At 36.7% G+C, this 15,974-nt stretch overlaps 5 protein-coding genes across 5 annotated transcripts; 3 read left to right on the forward strand and 2 right to left on the reverse strand. All coding sequences in view use genetic code 12, as the record gives it.

Moving 5' to 3' along the window:
* Window positions 1-8: 8 nt before the first annotated feature.
* Window positions 9-2,699, reverse strand: HSP104 (chaperone ATPase; the record flags this gene model as incomplete). The annotated part of the gene is made up of 1 exon (XM_036809310.1): window positions 9-2,699. The coding sequence occupies one exon, from the start codon at window positions 2,697-2,699 to the stop codon at window positions 9-11; it is 2,691 nt and encodes an 896-aa protein (XP_036665960.1).
* A 722-nt stretch (window positions 2,700-3,421) lies between these two features.
* CPAR2_204340 (uncharacterized protein) lies at window positions 3,422-4,228 on the forward strand (the record flags this gene model as incomplete). The annotated part of the gene is made up of 1 exon (XM_036809311.1): window positions 3,422-4,228. The coding sequence occupies one exon, from the start codon at window positions 3,422-3,424 to the stop codon at window positions 4,226-4,228; it is 807 nt and encodes a 268-aa protein (XP_036665961.1).
* Window positions 4,229-4,406: 178 nt separating this feature from the next.
* RGS2 (GTPase-activating protein) lies at window positions 4,407-6,245 on the reverse strand (the record flags this gene model as incomplete). Its single annotated transcript, XM_036809313.1, has 1 exon — window positions 4,407-6,245. The coding sequence occupies one exon, from the start codon at window positions 6,243-6,245 to the stop codon at window positions 4,407-4,409; it is 1,839 nt and encodes a 612-aa protein (XP_036665962.1).
* A 4,259-nt stretch (window positions 6,246-10,504) lies between these two features.
* Window positions 10,505-11,887, forward strand: KGD2 (alpha-ketoglutarate dehydrogenase; the record flags this gene model as incomplete). Its single annotated transcript, XM_036809314.1, has 1 exon — window positions 10,505-11,887. One exon carries the CDS (start codon window positions 10,505-10,507, stop codon window positions 11,885-11,887), a length of 1,383 nt encoding a protein of 460 aa, XP_036665963.1.
* A 1,034-nt stretch (window positions 11,888-12,921) lies between these two features.
* On the forward strand, window positions 12,922-15,705 carry ACE2 (DNA-binding transcription factor; the record flags this gene model as incomplete). Its single annotated transcript, XM_036809315.1, has 1 exon — window positions 12,922-15,705. One exon carries the CDS (start codon window positions 12,922-12,924, stop codon window positions 15,703-15,705), a length of 2,784 nt encoding a protein of 927 aa, XP_036665964.1.
* Between the last annotated feature and the right edge of the window lie 269 nt (window positions 15,706-15,974).

The following is a 15,974-nucleotide window of genomic DNA, read 5'->3' on the forward strand; positions in this document are numbered from 1 at the left end:
ACACCATCTTAATCTAGCTCTTCTTTTTCATCATCATCTTCATCCTCACTGTCTTGCCAATCATTAACATCATTCATATCTTCATCTTCAGCCTCATGGTTAGGCACAACTTCCAACCCCTTTTCACCAACAACAATATTAACCGTTTCCTTATCTTTAACTTGTCCCTTCAAGATGTATATAGCCAACTTGTTTAAAATTTCATTTTGAATCAATCGATTCAAAGGTCTGGCTCCCAAATCAGCTGACCACCCATTCTTGATTAGATAATTCATGGCATCATCATCCAAATGCAAAGTGATTCTCTTGCCATTATCTTCAAATCTCTTTGTCAATTCATTGAGTCTAATGTGAACAATCTTGGCAATGGCTTTACGCGAAAGACGGTTAAATATGACAATGTTGGAGATACGATTCAAAAATTCTGGTCTGAAGTGGGCACGAACAGCACCCATAACGTGTTCTTTTGTAGAAGCATCAATTTTGCTTCCCTTTGATTCACTAATGTATTGAGCACCCAAGTTTGATGTCATGATGAAAATGGCATTGGAGCAATTGACCAATTTACCTTCACCATCAGTGATTCTTCCATCATCCAAAATTTGCAACAAAATCGTCAATACTTCGGGTGCTGCTTTTTCAACTTCATCAAACAAGACAACTGAATAAGGTCTTCTAATCAATGGTTCAGCAAGAATGTTTCCCTCACCATAACCAACGAATCCAGCATTTGATCCAAGAAGCTTGGAAGTAGACCATTTATCCAATTCAGAACAATCAATTCTAATCAAGGCTTTTTCATCAGCAAACAAAAAGCCAGCTAATTTCTTGGCCAATTCAGTTTTACCAGATCCTGAAAGACCAAGGAACAAAAATGATGGTGGTTGGTTAGGATTGGATAATCCTGATCTTCTCAATCTGATGGCATTGGAAACCGCTTTAACTGCTTCTGATTGTCCAACAACAACACTCGACAATTCAGATTCTAAATTGATCAATTTAGCATTTTCAGCTTGACTTAATTTTTGGACTGGGATACCAGTTAATCTAGCAGCAGTTTCACAAATTTGATCAGGACCAACAGCGTTTTTCAATAAACTATCCAAATTAGAAGCTTCTTCTTCAGCAACTCTAACCTCTAATTCTTCAATTTGTTTTTCAACGTCAGGAATGGCAAAATATCTCAAATCAGCAGCAGTGGCGGTATCATGTCTTCTTTCAGCATCTTGGGCTTTAACTTCCAATTCATCCAATTTCCTCTTTGCAGCAATAAGCAAATCGTGTCCAGCACGTTCTTGGTTGAATCGTTCTCTCAATGGACCCATTTTCTCTTCAATACTAGCTTGTTTCTTTCTAGCCGCTTCTAATCTTTCCTTGGAATTAGAATCAGCATCTTTATCTCTTTCCAATGCATTGATTTCAACTTCAACCAAATGTAATTCACGTTCAAGAGTATCCAACTCTTCCGGCTTGGAATCTCTAGCAACGGCAACAGCAGCAGCACTTTCATCAACTAAATCAACTGCTGAATCAGGCAATGCTCGGTAAGTCAAGTACCTTGAAGCCAATTGGGCAGCAGTAACCAATGCACTATCCAAGATTCTAACCCCATGGTGGATTTCATATCTTGGTTGTAAACCTCTCAATATAGCAATGGTTTCATTAACGGTTGCCGCGGGGACATCAATCTTTTGAAATCTTCGATCAAAAGCACCATCTTTAGCAATAAATTTACGGTACTCAGCAAAAGTAGTAGCTCCAATACAATGCAATTCACCTCTTGCCAACATTGGTTTCAAAAGATTTGCAGCATCGGATTTACCGTCACCCATTACAGTGTGAATTTCATCAATAAACAAAATGATAAACTCTTTGGATTTGGAAATATCATTCAATACACCTTTCAATCTTTCTTCAAATTCACCCTTGTATTTAGCACCAGCGGTCAATGCACCCATATCCAATGAAAACAATCTTGCATTGGACAAAACATTGGGCACATCACCATCAACAATTCTTTGAGCAACACCTTCGACAATAGAAGTTTTACCGACACCGGCATCTCCCACAAGTACTGAATTTGATTTCGATCTTCTTGCGAGAACTCTAATCACACGTCTAATCTCTTCTTCTCTTCCAATAACAGGATCAATTCTACCTTCTCTAGCCTTTTCCGTGAAATCTTCACAATACTTGTTTAAAAATTCATAGCTGCTAGAAGAGTCAGCTTGTCTTGAATCAATTCTTTGGTCACCACGCAACTCCAATGCTTGAGTCTTTATGGCATCGGGTTTGATACCAGCTTCTTTAAAGATATCCTTGATTGATTGATCTTCCAAAAGCGCCAATAACAAATGGTCTTGGGCAATGTAATAATCCTTTTGTTGTTTTTCAATCTTGGCGGCATTTTGTAAAACTTGACCCAATTGATAACTAGGCCTAACATCATCAGGTGGTGGATTTTGACTTGGTAATCTAACCAAATGCTTGTTTACGGTTCGTTCAAAAACAGGCCATTCATACCTTGCTTTCTGAATCAATGTTTGTAAATATGGTGATGTTCCTTCAGTGTCATCAGTAGGGATGAATGCAGCAAGTAAATGCAAGGGAACCAATTGAGTATTGGCATTTTCTTTACACAAGTTGGTTGCGTTTTGAATAATGCGTAAAGCATTATCAGTATATTGAGTTTCGTCCATCTTTCAATTGAGTAGTTTTGAGTAGTATGTATAGTGGAAAAGAAAAGTGAAATATAATTCTGTTGAAGGATTAGGCGGAATGAGTCTGTATTTATATATATAGTTTATATGGTTATTGTCAGATTCCAATGGAAATTCCATAACAAGAGTTAGAGCAATGTCCAGAGTCATGTGGTTATACTAATGACTTTATTATTTTTGTGTAGTGTAGCATAGTTTTGGTATATGTGCATTGCATGCGCAATAATAAATTATGTTAGAACATAATGTTCTAGATAATTCCAGACACTCCGAGAACGTACTAGAACAATCTATACTATTATGAATTTAGTGCACTACATTGTATAAACATTATTTTACTACGGAACTTGTACACACTGCATCGATTTTCAGCCACTTGCGACTGCGTCGTACTTTTGTATACATCCTTACAGACCAACACTAACCCGAAACACTCACAACCATATGTGGTCCACATATTGATAATTTATTTTTGGACCATCGCTCACAAAAACAGGTGGGAATACCTCTGTCTGCTACCAGTTGCATAACATATACCAAGAAATTGTCAATAAAGTACACTTGTGTCATCTCGTACTCCATGTCTTCTTCTTCTCTAAATGTTACAATATATCCTAATCCTTTATCTTCTCGGTCTCTCTTTTTGCAATATACATGGCCAATTTCAAGACATTGCATGGTCAGACTTGGATGCAACAACAATGACACCATCACCAGCTGCCAATCTAACTACATCATTCTTCAGAACACACCCGGCATCGCCAGCATCGCCAGCATCGCCAGCATCACCACCACTACGCCCACATATATATGCCATCTCTACCCTCGAAGCACTACAATCCTCGACCCACATTACAAAACTATCAAACACCAGTAATATAATCTATATCAAATCAAGTCAAAGCTCACTCCAATACGATCATAAACTCAACTACTGGACGTTAATCACGGTCAAAAACCGCAACACCAATTCCGATCCACCCCCTTCCCTTTTGCCTTCTCCTCCTTTTTCTCCTCCTCCTCCACCACCACCACAGCTCCACCACTCATGGATCCCCATCACATCGTGCCTCGAACTGATTCATGGTAGCGGCGGATACTTGAGCCGGTACATCACCATAACAATTGAACAAACACTAGACCAAATCGGCGAAGCAAGTATTGGAATCCCACCAATTTACTTTTCAATAGGCACCAGTTTAGCCATAGGTAAGCGCGTTGGCATGTCAAAGTTAAACACATTATTGTTTAGTTGTGCTATAAACCCTGGTGAAGTGGCTCAATTTTATATCCGACCGAGTTTCGTTGTCGTTCCTGAATTGAAGCGCATTTGGTACAAGTTTAAAGGCAAGAAATTGCATTATGTTGGGTTAAATGTAATAAAGTCGTTCAAGATGTTGGTTGTGGTTGATACCCCTGAACATCAGTGTTGGGTAACTAGAGATATCAACGATTTACAATGTGGAAAGACATTTAACAAAGAGGATAGGGTTACGGTACAATTGTAAAGAGAGGAAAAACATAATCTACTTGTGTAGGGCCTGTTGTTGTGATGATGTATTTCTCTATAACATGATAACCTATAATTAAACCTTTTGAAGAAGATTAAAAATGTACCAAGGAAAAAAAAAAAAAAAACAATGGGAAAGAACTGAAAACCCAAAGCCAGTGTTTTTGCTGTTACTGCTACTCTTCATCGTCTCCATTGTCGCCATCAGCATCACGATCATTATCACCATCATCATCATCATGACTATTTCTCCTAAACTTGAACTTCTTCATCTTGCTGAAATAACTCTTTGAATTATCAACAATCTTGTGTATACTATTACCACCGGCACTAGTGGGGGTAATAGGACTAGTAGTAACCATTGTTGTGGGCGTAGTGGCATTGTGGTTTTTTAAATAATGAGATGATCCAGATTTAGAACTACTTGAGTTGTTTCTTGATGAAGGTGGTGTATCATTCATCTCTTTCTGGGCTGTATCTGTCACCACAACAGTAGACAGTTTTGTTGATGCTACTGAAGACGACGAGGATAATGCGTCAGATACTAAATTGGAACATACTGAAGGTGTACGTGATCTGGAAGTGTGTGGTGGGAGTGGGGGTGGTGGTGGAGATGATGAAGAAGATGAAGTTGAAATTGAATTGGCACAAGATGATTCTGATGTTGATGAAATGATACTATTGTGGTCTATATCGTAATCAACAACTGGGATGGAGTAGTAGTCATATCCATCAATCAACGCCGAAGATGATTTGTGTTTGATACTCTTGTTGTGGTTGTGCTTGTGAGTAGTAGTGTTGTGACGGTGGTGGTCGTCTTCATGTTTATGATGATCATGATGTTTATGGGTATTGTTGGCGGCTTTAATATTATTATCACTGTGACGTCTCTTGCTTTTTTTGCCAAAGAATGAAATATGGCGGCCCAACAGTGAGCTTCGCTGTGGTCGAGTGTTTGAAGACAGGGTAGCAGAAGTTGGTACTTGTAAGCATTGCAGTACAACTGGTGACAGTACTGTATATGGAGGGTGTTGTTTTTGTTGATGATGATGATGATGTTGTTGTTGTTGTTGTGGTGGTGGTGGTTGTGGTTGTGGTGGTGATGGTTGCTGTTGCTGTTGCTGTTGCTTCTGTTGTAAATGTAGTTGTGGTGGTGGTGAATAAGGTGGAGTTAAAGGACATTGTTGTTCAATAACTGTTGTTGTATCTATAGTTGGTCTTGTATGTTTTCCGGGCAGTAAAATGTTTGAAGTAAACTCTGTAGTTGTAGTATTGTTGCTTTCCATGCAATCACTGTTATTCCTCCTCATTGGTAATGAACCCATTGCCACTGATCTCCTTCTATATAATCCACATTTATTCTTGGTTACAGTTTTCAAATATTCGTGATACAAATTTTGTAAAAGTTCATTAATAATGTACAGTTTACAATTGTGTAGGGTGGATTCATTGGGGTATTGAGCAAAATGTAAATTTGAACTTAGGCGACTAGGTAAATTAACTTCCCATTCGGATTCAGCAATTAAAAACTTGGAGTAAATCTGTTGCCATTGGCTTAATGATGAAGTGCTCTTGGATGAGGATGAGGAGGATGAGGAGGATGTCATGAATTTATTGAGTTCAATGATAAATTGTAAGTTTTCTTGACAATGTATCGATGCCAAGTAGTTGTTGAAGGAATGGAGTGTTATCTTGGAGTTAGTGGAAGTGGTATTGGTGTTGTCGGTATTGCTACTGTCATTGTCTTGGGTACCAGTTGTTTGTTTATCCAAGGTTGTTGTTGAGTTGTGTATCAAGTCATGAAGTGAAGGAATATTGTGTTGTTCTACTTCATCTTGTTGTTGTTGATGTTGTTGTTGTTGTGATACACAATGAGTATGGTTGTTGTTATAAGGTAGATAAAAACGATTTGATGTAATGCATGGTGTAGTTGGTGCAGTTGCAGCTATTCTGTCGTTGTTGTTGTTGTTGTTGTTGTTACTGTTACTATTGGGTATCTGATAATAGTCGTTCATTGTGGTAGTAGTAGTAGTAGTAGTACTAGTAGTAGTAGTAATAGTAGTAGTAATATGTCTATAAATACAATAGTCTTGGTAGAAAAGTATAGTTGGTAGATAGTAAGCACATATCTTTTAGTTGATAGAGAGATATACAGTAGTATATATAGTTGCACATACTTGAGATAGAGATAAGAATTGTGGATTTTCCTGGTTGATATTACGTAATGAACAAAGAGTAATAGTAGTGATGTATAATGAAGTAAGTAATTACGTAATAGTAATGCTACTATTGTTTAATGTATTACACAAAACATCAGTCTACCTTTAAATTTTTTTTTTTTTTTTTTTTAATTTGTAATCCACAAAAAAAAACAAAAACCAAAAGTATACCGATTAGATAGCTTGTTGCATTTTGTGTGATTTTGACTAAAAAAAGTAAAAGCACATTGTAATACGTACTCCGTGTTATATTTTATTTTTTTTACTATAAAGTATTAAAAATTACTACGTAATAGTAGTAACAATAGATGACAAATGACAAATAACAAATGACAAATAGTGGTGACGATAGTATAGCTACGTGCAATCGAGAGGGGCAAAATCCTTGTTTAATGAGGGTTGATTATGCATGTTTGTGTGTTTTGGGTGTGTGTCGTATTAAAGTAGTTTATAATTTACAAGTTTTTTAGACCAATGCATAGTTTAACAATTGTTTTCTCAGAAACAATAGCTTGAAAAAGATTTACTTAACTTAATTTACACCCCCCCCCCTCTTCTTTGTTTACACACTTTTGTCTTTATTGTGTGGTTTCCAATATTAGTTTTGAACACAATTACACTACTACTACTACTACTCCTAAAACTACGACAACTCAACTGCACAAAAGCTTAAATACGGCACTGGGAATAATAATACTAAGAACAATAATAGTACTAATATTATTTTTATTACTATTATGATTATACTATAGCGAACTGTGAAGATGAAGACTCTATGTGTTAAAGTTTAAAGAGGAAAGGTATGTGTTTTAACAAACATTACCCAATAAGAAGATGTATATCCAAAGATCCATCGCTATTCCATACACGGTCTTACACATTCAGTTCTACTAGTCTGTTTCTTTTTTCTAAAAAAAAAAAAAATATATATATATATAGATAGATAGATAGATAGAGAGATAACCGTGACGAATATTTTGGTTACTTTGTATGGTTATTATGAAAAAAGAAAGAACGCAATTTTTCAGATTTGCTGCCCAACGTAAGATGGTTATCACATTGCATATCAGAATAAGGTTTTTTTTTTTTTGTTTTTGAAAAGAAAGGTAGAAAACGGTTTGACTGTAATAACAATATTGTACACAGCATGCGGAGTAGTTTTTTTTAGGCGTGTCTAATAAAACGTATGAGCTGTTATGCTTATAGAAATCAAAACTTTTAAGGTCATTCATTTCACTTTATTTAGTTTTTAATAGAAATTTTATTCACACACACACACACACACACCCCCCTCTCCCTCCCCACCAAATTGAATTATAACACTACAACTACGATACAAAACTTCTGTAACTACTCTTTAAGTGGATATACATCTTACTAGTTTTCAAAGTTGGTTTCTAGAAGATAGGGGGGGGGGCGGAAAAGAAGGTGGTAATTAAAATATGGTGGAGATGCGTTTAGTTTAAAAGGTACAACCTCTCAAATCTAGATTAAGTTCATCTGACTTTTAAAGTATCAGTTTAGAAATGGACTCTAGTACTTCATTTACTAACTACCATACCATATATATATATATATATATATACATGGATTTATATGCATGTAATCAATTGTGTACTCCAATGACGTAGTATCGTAAATACTACTTGACAACTTCAACCACATCAAATGACGTAGCAGCTTCTTCATCTTCTTTCACTTCTACATAACAGTGTTTGCTCTTCTATGCTACTGACAAACAAAAAGAAAACAAAAGAAACAACCTACTAATTTAATTTGATTTGATTTGATTTGATTTGATTTGATTTGATTTGATGACAATGATCTCATCTCGTAGGATTTCTATTGATTGCTTTTTGTGCTATTTACTCCGCATTTCAGTAGCTGTTTTATATGTAACTATATGTACGTAGGTTTTTTACTCCGTAATTTTATTTTAGTTCAGTGCAACTCGGCATGTTTGCGTTTGTGTAATTGTTCTGTACTTTTGAAACACAAAAAATCCAAACAAACTACAAAAGTTTGCAAGTTTTCGATAATAAAAAACGTTTGCTTGCAGCTCAATTTCTTTTTTACCCCTCATTTCTCCACAAAATTCCTTTGTTACTTTTCTTGTTTTACTTGTTTTACTTGTTTTACTTTGAAATAGTTTGATATACGTTTTACACCCCCTATCTTTCACTCTACAATCACATTCCTCGGTTCTCAGTCGGTACACACACAACAATAGCAAATGTATTGACTTGCTAGTAGTGTTGCTCGAGTCTTGTTGCCCAAATATCTCCACTCCTTCCTTTAACATCATATACTTACTATACAACTCTAACCAAAACATACATGAAACCTCTACAACCGTTTGAATGAGGAAAAGAAAGCAAAAGAAAAGCTTGTGCTTATACATACAACTCGTCTCGTGCATGGTTCGTCCCTTCTCTAAACTAGAGATATTGACATCCTCAGTCGCATTGAAAATAATCTTCAGTTTCATTTCTCGCTCTATTTCTCCGATCTTACCTCTAATTCCTCCTTCAAATTAGACCTTGCTCTGTCGTATCTCCGTTTTTGTGTGTTGCTTAACCAGCCTTACGGTTATATACCAAATGTCAAAAATGGTTATGTGGTTATAGTACCGACATTACACAACATACATGCCATATATATATATATATATATATATTCACTTGCACATATAGGTTTTAGCATATGTCTAATTACTTATTTTTTTTTTTGGCTCTCTGACTTCTGAAGAAACCTTTTTTACCGATTTCAGTAATTATTTGCACCCCCGCCCTCTCTCCAACCAACCAACCAACCAAAAATATGAAAATCTACAACACCTGCTAGTACGTCTTGAAAATCATTTTTGTTATTTAAAAAAGCATTGCAGAATATCAAACAACAGCAGCATTTAATTCACTTTTAGATGTGTATTGCTCTTTTTTAAAATTTCCGTGTCCAATAATAACACCAACATTCTTTTAGTAATTAGCCACACACCCTCACTCACTCTTAGTTTCGAATTCACATTTGTTGGAAATTCATCAGTGTGTACTTTAATAGTCCTAGAAATGTCAAAGTACTTAAAGGTATATATATATGGAAGTGAAGCTGGTTAAAAGAACATACTGTTTCAGTCGTGGCTTCAGCTACTCAGTAGGCTCCAATTAACCTGATTTACAGGAAATTCGAGTTCACTTTGTATCTTGACTGAAACTTAGTACCTGTATAAGGTTTCCAAACAAGAGCAATATCCTCTTCGAACAAGCCACGTCTTCGAACACTGAATGCTTTTTAATTTTTAAATTCATTTTTTTTGTCAAAATTTTGGCATCGTATTTCATCAAAAAAGTATCTATAACGAATGAGATACAGCAAACTACATAAATCCGAACTGGTTGTCCAGTTTCTCATCAAAACCACCAATTACACTCTATACAAAGATAACAACACATTCGGTTTAGTACGCTCCTGTCATTTGCAACCCAAAAACCACTTAAGAATTGCTCGGAGTTATTAATATTCTTTTTGTCTCCTGAGTCACCCGGGATTGTAAATTGTGCCAAAGTAACCGAGACTCTCGGAGACAAAAATAAAAAATAAAAAATAAAATTGAGTGTGTCCTTGAAACACCGGGTAAGGCTCATATTTAAACATCTTATTCCACTCTAGAGAAGCAAGACACTTGCATCTTGATAACCTGCTAGAGTTTAGTAATGATGACTCACATCGCATTACTAATCTCGTAGTCATCTCTGAGTAGACGCATATCCTTTTTCTACTGTCTGTCAATCCTATGTCGGTTACAAAATGCACTCCGATGACCTCCCGGAGTTTTCGTTTTTTCGTTTTTGTTTATTAACCGAAACGACGATGCATCTTTCTTTTGTCACCAATAAAATAATTCTTATACAAATTTCGTTTTTAGCAACAAAATTTTTTTTTTTTTTTTTCTTCTTCTCCCCACGACTTAATTTCCCTCAACGAAATAATTTTAAACCTCAATTACATATTCCAGTTACAACTTATAGACTTTTATAAGCATTTTTGTCTTCATCATGTTATCAAGAGGAGTTAATTCAAGTTTAAAAAGAACCGTTCAGAGAGCACTCAAGTCAAATGTTGCCACCACAACAACAACAACCAGTTTGAAAATTTCAGCTGTTCAAGCAACTAGATCGCTTCACAATCAATCAATTACCCAAACCAACAACAACAAAAACTCCATCAACAAGTTTGCTTCCTTATCTTTAGGTTCAGTCAGATATGCATCCTCTAAAGTTAAAGTCCCAGACATGGCCGAATCCATTACTGAAGGTACATTGGCTGCTTTCAATAAAGAAGTTGGTGATTTTGTAAATGTTGACGAAACTATTGCTACTATTGAAACTGACAAGATTGATGTTGAGGTTAATGCACCAGTTAGTGGTACCATCACCAAGTTTTTAGTTGATGTTGAAGCTACTGTTGAAGTTGGACAAGAAATTGCTGAAATTGAAGAAGGTGATGCTCCTGAAGGTGGCGCTGCCAAAAAGGAAGAAGAGCCAAAGAAGGAAGAGGAACCAAAGAAAGATGAAGAGTCCAAAGAGGAACCAAAGAAGGAAGAATCAAAGCCTGAACCAAAAAAGGAGGAATCAAAACCAGCCCCACCAAAAAAGGAGTCCTCACCAAAGAAACAAGAAAGCTCTTCTAGCTCTTCTTCCTCATCTTCCGATGCCCCAACTTTTACCAACTTTTCCAGAAATGAAGAAAGAGTCAAGATGAATAGAATGAGATTAAGAATTGCTGAACGTCTTAAGGAATCACAAAACACTGCTGCTTCATTAACCACATTCAATGAAGTTGACATGTCCAATTTAATGGAAATGAGAAAATTGTACAAGGATGAATTTTTAGAAAAAACTGGTGTTAAATTAGGTTTTATGGGTGCCTTTTCAAAAGCTGCTTGTTTAGCTGCCAAAGATATTCCAGCTGTTAATGCAGCCATTGAAAATAATGACACTTTGGTGTTTAGAGACTATACTGATATTTCAATTGCCGTCGCAACACCAAAGGGTTTAGTTACTCCAATTGTTCGTAATGCCGAATCAAGATCAATTTTGGGCATTGAAAAGGAAATTGCTGCCTTGGGTAAAAAAGCCAGAGATGGTAAATTGGCCTTGGAAGATATGGTTGGTGGTACATTTACCATTTCCAATGGAGGTGTATTTGGATCACTTTATGGTACCCCAATCATCAATATGCCTCAAACCGCAGTGTTGGGATTGCATGGTGTAAAGCAAAGACCAGTTACTGTCAATGGTCAAATCGTGTCTAGACCAATGATGTATTTGGCTTTGACCTATGATCATAGAGTTTTGGATGGTAGAGAAGCAGTTACGTTTTTAAAGACAATTAAAGAATTGATTGAAGATCCAAGAAAGATGTTGCTTTTAGAATAAAGAGGAACTAAGATGGATATATATATATATTTAAAATCTTACAAAGAATTAAAATAAGCAAACAAACAAAGAGTAGAAGGTATGATGTGTTTGAGAGATTGAGTAATGTAGTTTAGGTGAGTGTGACGCAACTTTTTTACACTGTCCATTTCTCTCGCAATCATTTTAATTCAAAAAATTTTTCATTTAAAACAGCCGTTGGGGTTACCGAGCATTATTATCAAGTTGCTTAAAACTACAGGTTTTTATAATATGACATGTTGCCTCCGCCTCCCCTCCCCCCTCTCACTTTACCCCTAAATTGAAGTTGTACCTTTACCGAAATTGTTCTTTACTGCCATTTTCCTTTATATATTTTCAAATTCGTTTCCACTGCCTTTTTTTCTTTGTAAGAATTATAGCTGCCGTCTCATATTCAATCAATCGTACGAGAGCCAGTGCATATTGCACCATGGGTACAGCTTAGCTAGTTAGTTGGTGATATGATGATGATGTTAGTTATAAATCAAAGTATATATGCTTGTGTAGGCATCACAAATCACCACAAAATCAGTAGTTTATAGTTTTCTTTTTGTTTACATTCTGTCCTAATTAGGCAAGTTGATTGCAAAAGAAAAATGTTTGTGACTTTTTGGGTTTTGCATCAATTTTTTTTTTTTTTTTATTGTTTTTGTTTCTCAATTAAGTATACAAATTACCAATGTTTTTTTATTATTGCCTTTCTTCTATAACTTCTACTACTTCTTCTTCATTAACTCCATTTGATTTTTGTGAATCGGATGCAACCACGAGGAATAGCAAAAGAAAGAAACATTTTCAAACATCACTTATTGATTAACTTCTTTTATTTTATACCTGCAACAACTACCTTCTTCTTCCACTTCATACCACATTTACTATTCCCATTCAACTTCATAACCACCTATCCCATAACTAATCAGCCCTAAAGACTGTTAATATTTCAATACCCGCTTGATCCATCACAACAAATACTTTGTCGCTCACTACCTCCATTCCTAAAACATCCAACAACCATGGAGAAATACATCATGTTTGGAGATGAAGGGGAAACCTTGAGACTGGATCTACAATTCAATGTCGACAATTTTGATCAATTTTGGTTACCTCTGGATTTCAATAATAATAACAACAATAACAACAACAACAACAACAACAACCCCACGGCAGCCACCACCACCACCAATCCTTCCAACAACAACAACGACAACGATATTGACTACTTGATTAATGAAACACTTAATGGATTGCAGGATTTAGATGTTCCTAGTGGATTTGCCATGAACAACAACAACAAAGGAACAATAGGAGGTAATGTCAATCCTGCCCCTTCCGCATCTGCATCTGCATCAGCTTCATATAGCCATCATTCAAGACACAAGTCTAAAACTCATAGTAGACAAATGAGTGGTACTGCAATATTTGGGTTTATTGATCATACCAGAGACTGGTCACTTGGTGGTGGAACTATTCAACCTAGTGAATTTTACAAACCTAATCAGCAATTATTTGGTAAATCTATTGATTGGAGAAACATCAGTCCCAGTGACTTGTTGAACCCCAGTGGTAATGTTCAACAACAACAACAGCAGCAGCAGCAACAAAATGATACCGCTAAGCCAGCGGATCAAGCACCATCGCCTCAGAGCCAAATGAACAAGCTGGTCAAGAAAAACACCCCCAGTCAAGATATCCTAAATTTCAATTTCGATAAAAACCCAAGTGACGACGATGATGATTTTGTAACCCACCGATTGGCACAACTGTCACCAATTAAACAAATCTCCACCCCAACCAAATCACAACAATATTATCAAACTCAAAATCCAAACTTTAATCATCCACATCAAATTAGCGCCACTCAACCACGAACTACAAAACAAAATGACTATGTGGTCACTAATCAAAGTCCTAAATCGTACAAGTTCCCACCACCACCTGCACCAAGATCAAAACAAAATAAACTCGAGCAACAAATGTCTCCTTCACCATTACAAAATAAAACCAACAAGTTTCAGTTTCGTCAAAATGAAACAAACAAGATTGTCAATTCTTATTCAGCTAAATATTTGCAATCATTACAGTACGTGCAGCATCAGCAACAACAACAACAAAAAAATAGTTTCATGAGTGATGCGTTTTTGCAACCGAAATTGCCATTCGAATATGTTGATGATTTTGAGCCGTTATTGGAAGAAACGGATTTACTACAGCAGGTGAATGATGAACAAATGGATTCAGATATGCAATATGTTCCATTACCTGTACGAGAGCCCACTTATCAGGTCACGTCAACCAATAGTCAAAACACCTACCAATCAAATCAACAACAACAGCAACAGCAGCAACAGCAGCAGCAGCAGCAGCAGCGACAACAACAAGAACAGTTGATGTCACCAGCAATGACACAAGTGGCATTGCCAGAAAAGCAACACCCTCCAAGCTCAGTTGAACAACAATTGCAATCACAACAAACAAATGAACTTGTCAATAATCTCCTATTCAATACTTTTTTACCACCACCCTCTCCGCCAACACTTTCCAACTCCAATGATTCACCCAATTGGCAATCATCGCCAGAACCTCAATCTCCATCACCAGGGAGATCCACCACCAGTTTGTTTCAGCATAGTCAACAACAGCAGGATGTGTCACCCTTACATCCAAGTTTAAAAAATTCCAATGTCAATTTCTACACGCCAATGTACTACAATCGAGAGCAACAGCAGCAGCAGCAGCAACAACAACAACAACAACAACAACAGCGCCACCTGGACTTGCCTTTATCGACCCCATTGCATCATATTCAAGAGGAAGAGCAACTCAATGAAGGTGATGAAGAATCACCAAATAAATTGACTCTTGACCAAATACAAATGCAACAACAACAATTGCAACAATTGAGTCAAAAATTTAATCCATCATCTCAGCCTTCAGCCACAACGGGGTCCACCACCACTACTAGACAATCAACAATAAGCCCTTCGCGCAACATCAACTACCTAAACTCGTCTCCGTTTTCAACTATTAACTCATCACCAATACGGTACTATACATCTCCAGACAAGCCAGCTTCTAGCAGAGCCTCTCAACAACAACAGCCACCACCACCTACACCAACCCCTGCCCAACAAACTGACGCCAGTCCTGATCCTAATGCCACCATTGCTCAAATCACCCCACTTCGCAACAACACCTATTTGTCCACCCCCGTCAAATCCAAAACTTTTCAACAACAGCCATCTTTAGAATGGAGCCCCCTAATCAGCCCCAACCTGAAAAACTCCCTCAAAAAACAACTCAAGGATTCTTCACCACGTAACCGAATTAAGAAAACCTCATTACTCCCACCGGGTGCCATTGACAATTACTGGACAGGCCCAACCAAGGATAAGATGTTTGTGTGCACTTTCAAAAACTGCGGCAAAATATTCACTCGCAGATACAATGTTCGATCACATGTTCAAACTCACCTAAGTGATCGGCCATTTGCATGTCAGTTTTGTGGTAAACGATTTGTGAGACAACATGACTTGAATCGACATTTAAAGGGCCACAGTGAATCGAAATTGAGTAAATGTGCTTGTGGGAAGGAGTTTGTTAGAGTTGATGCCATGAAAAAGCATCAAGAGAGAAATATCTGTGTTGGTGGGGTAAAGGGCATGGTTAATAAACCATCAACATCGAAACTAAATAAAAAAAGTTTTAATGGGGATGATATTGTTGGCGTTGATGATAAACGTGTACAGAGGAAATTGTTTACTGATTTACTTGAAGTGCAAAGTGGAGTGAAGAGCTAATTCTGAAAAAGGGGTATGATTAGCATTATGCCGGATGTTTCTTATACCTGTGGGTCGTCCTAGTTTATTTGTTTTTACTTTTGTTTTACCTTTTGGTTCCTTTGTGTGTATTCCGTTTAATTCATTTTGTACTTTTTCTCAAGTGTAAGGTAAATCACCCATTTGCATCATTGCACTTGTCACAATCTCCAACTTCATCCTTCAAGTACAGCTACATTCCTTTTCAATATATTTTGCATAGTCAACGTACATAAAACCCCCTCGTGCCA

The sequence above is a fragment of the Candida parapsilosis genome, contig 005809 (genome assembly GCF_000182765.1).
Source record: "Candida parapsilosis strain CDC317 annotated contig 005809".
Classification (NCBI taxonomy): Eukaryota; Fungi; Ascomycota; class Pichiomycetes; order Serinales; family Debaryomycetaceae; genus Lodderomyces; species Lodderomyces parapsilosis.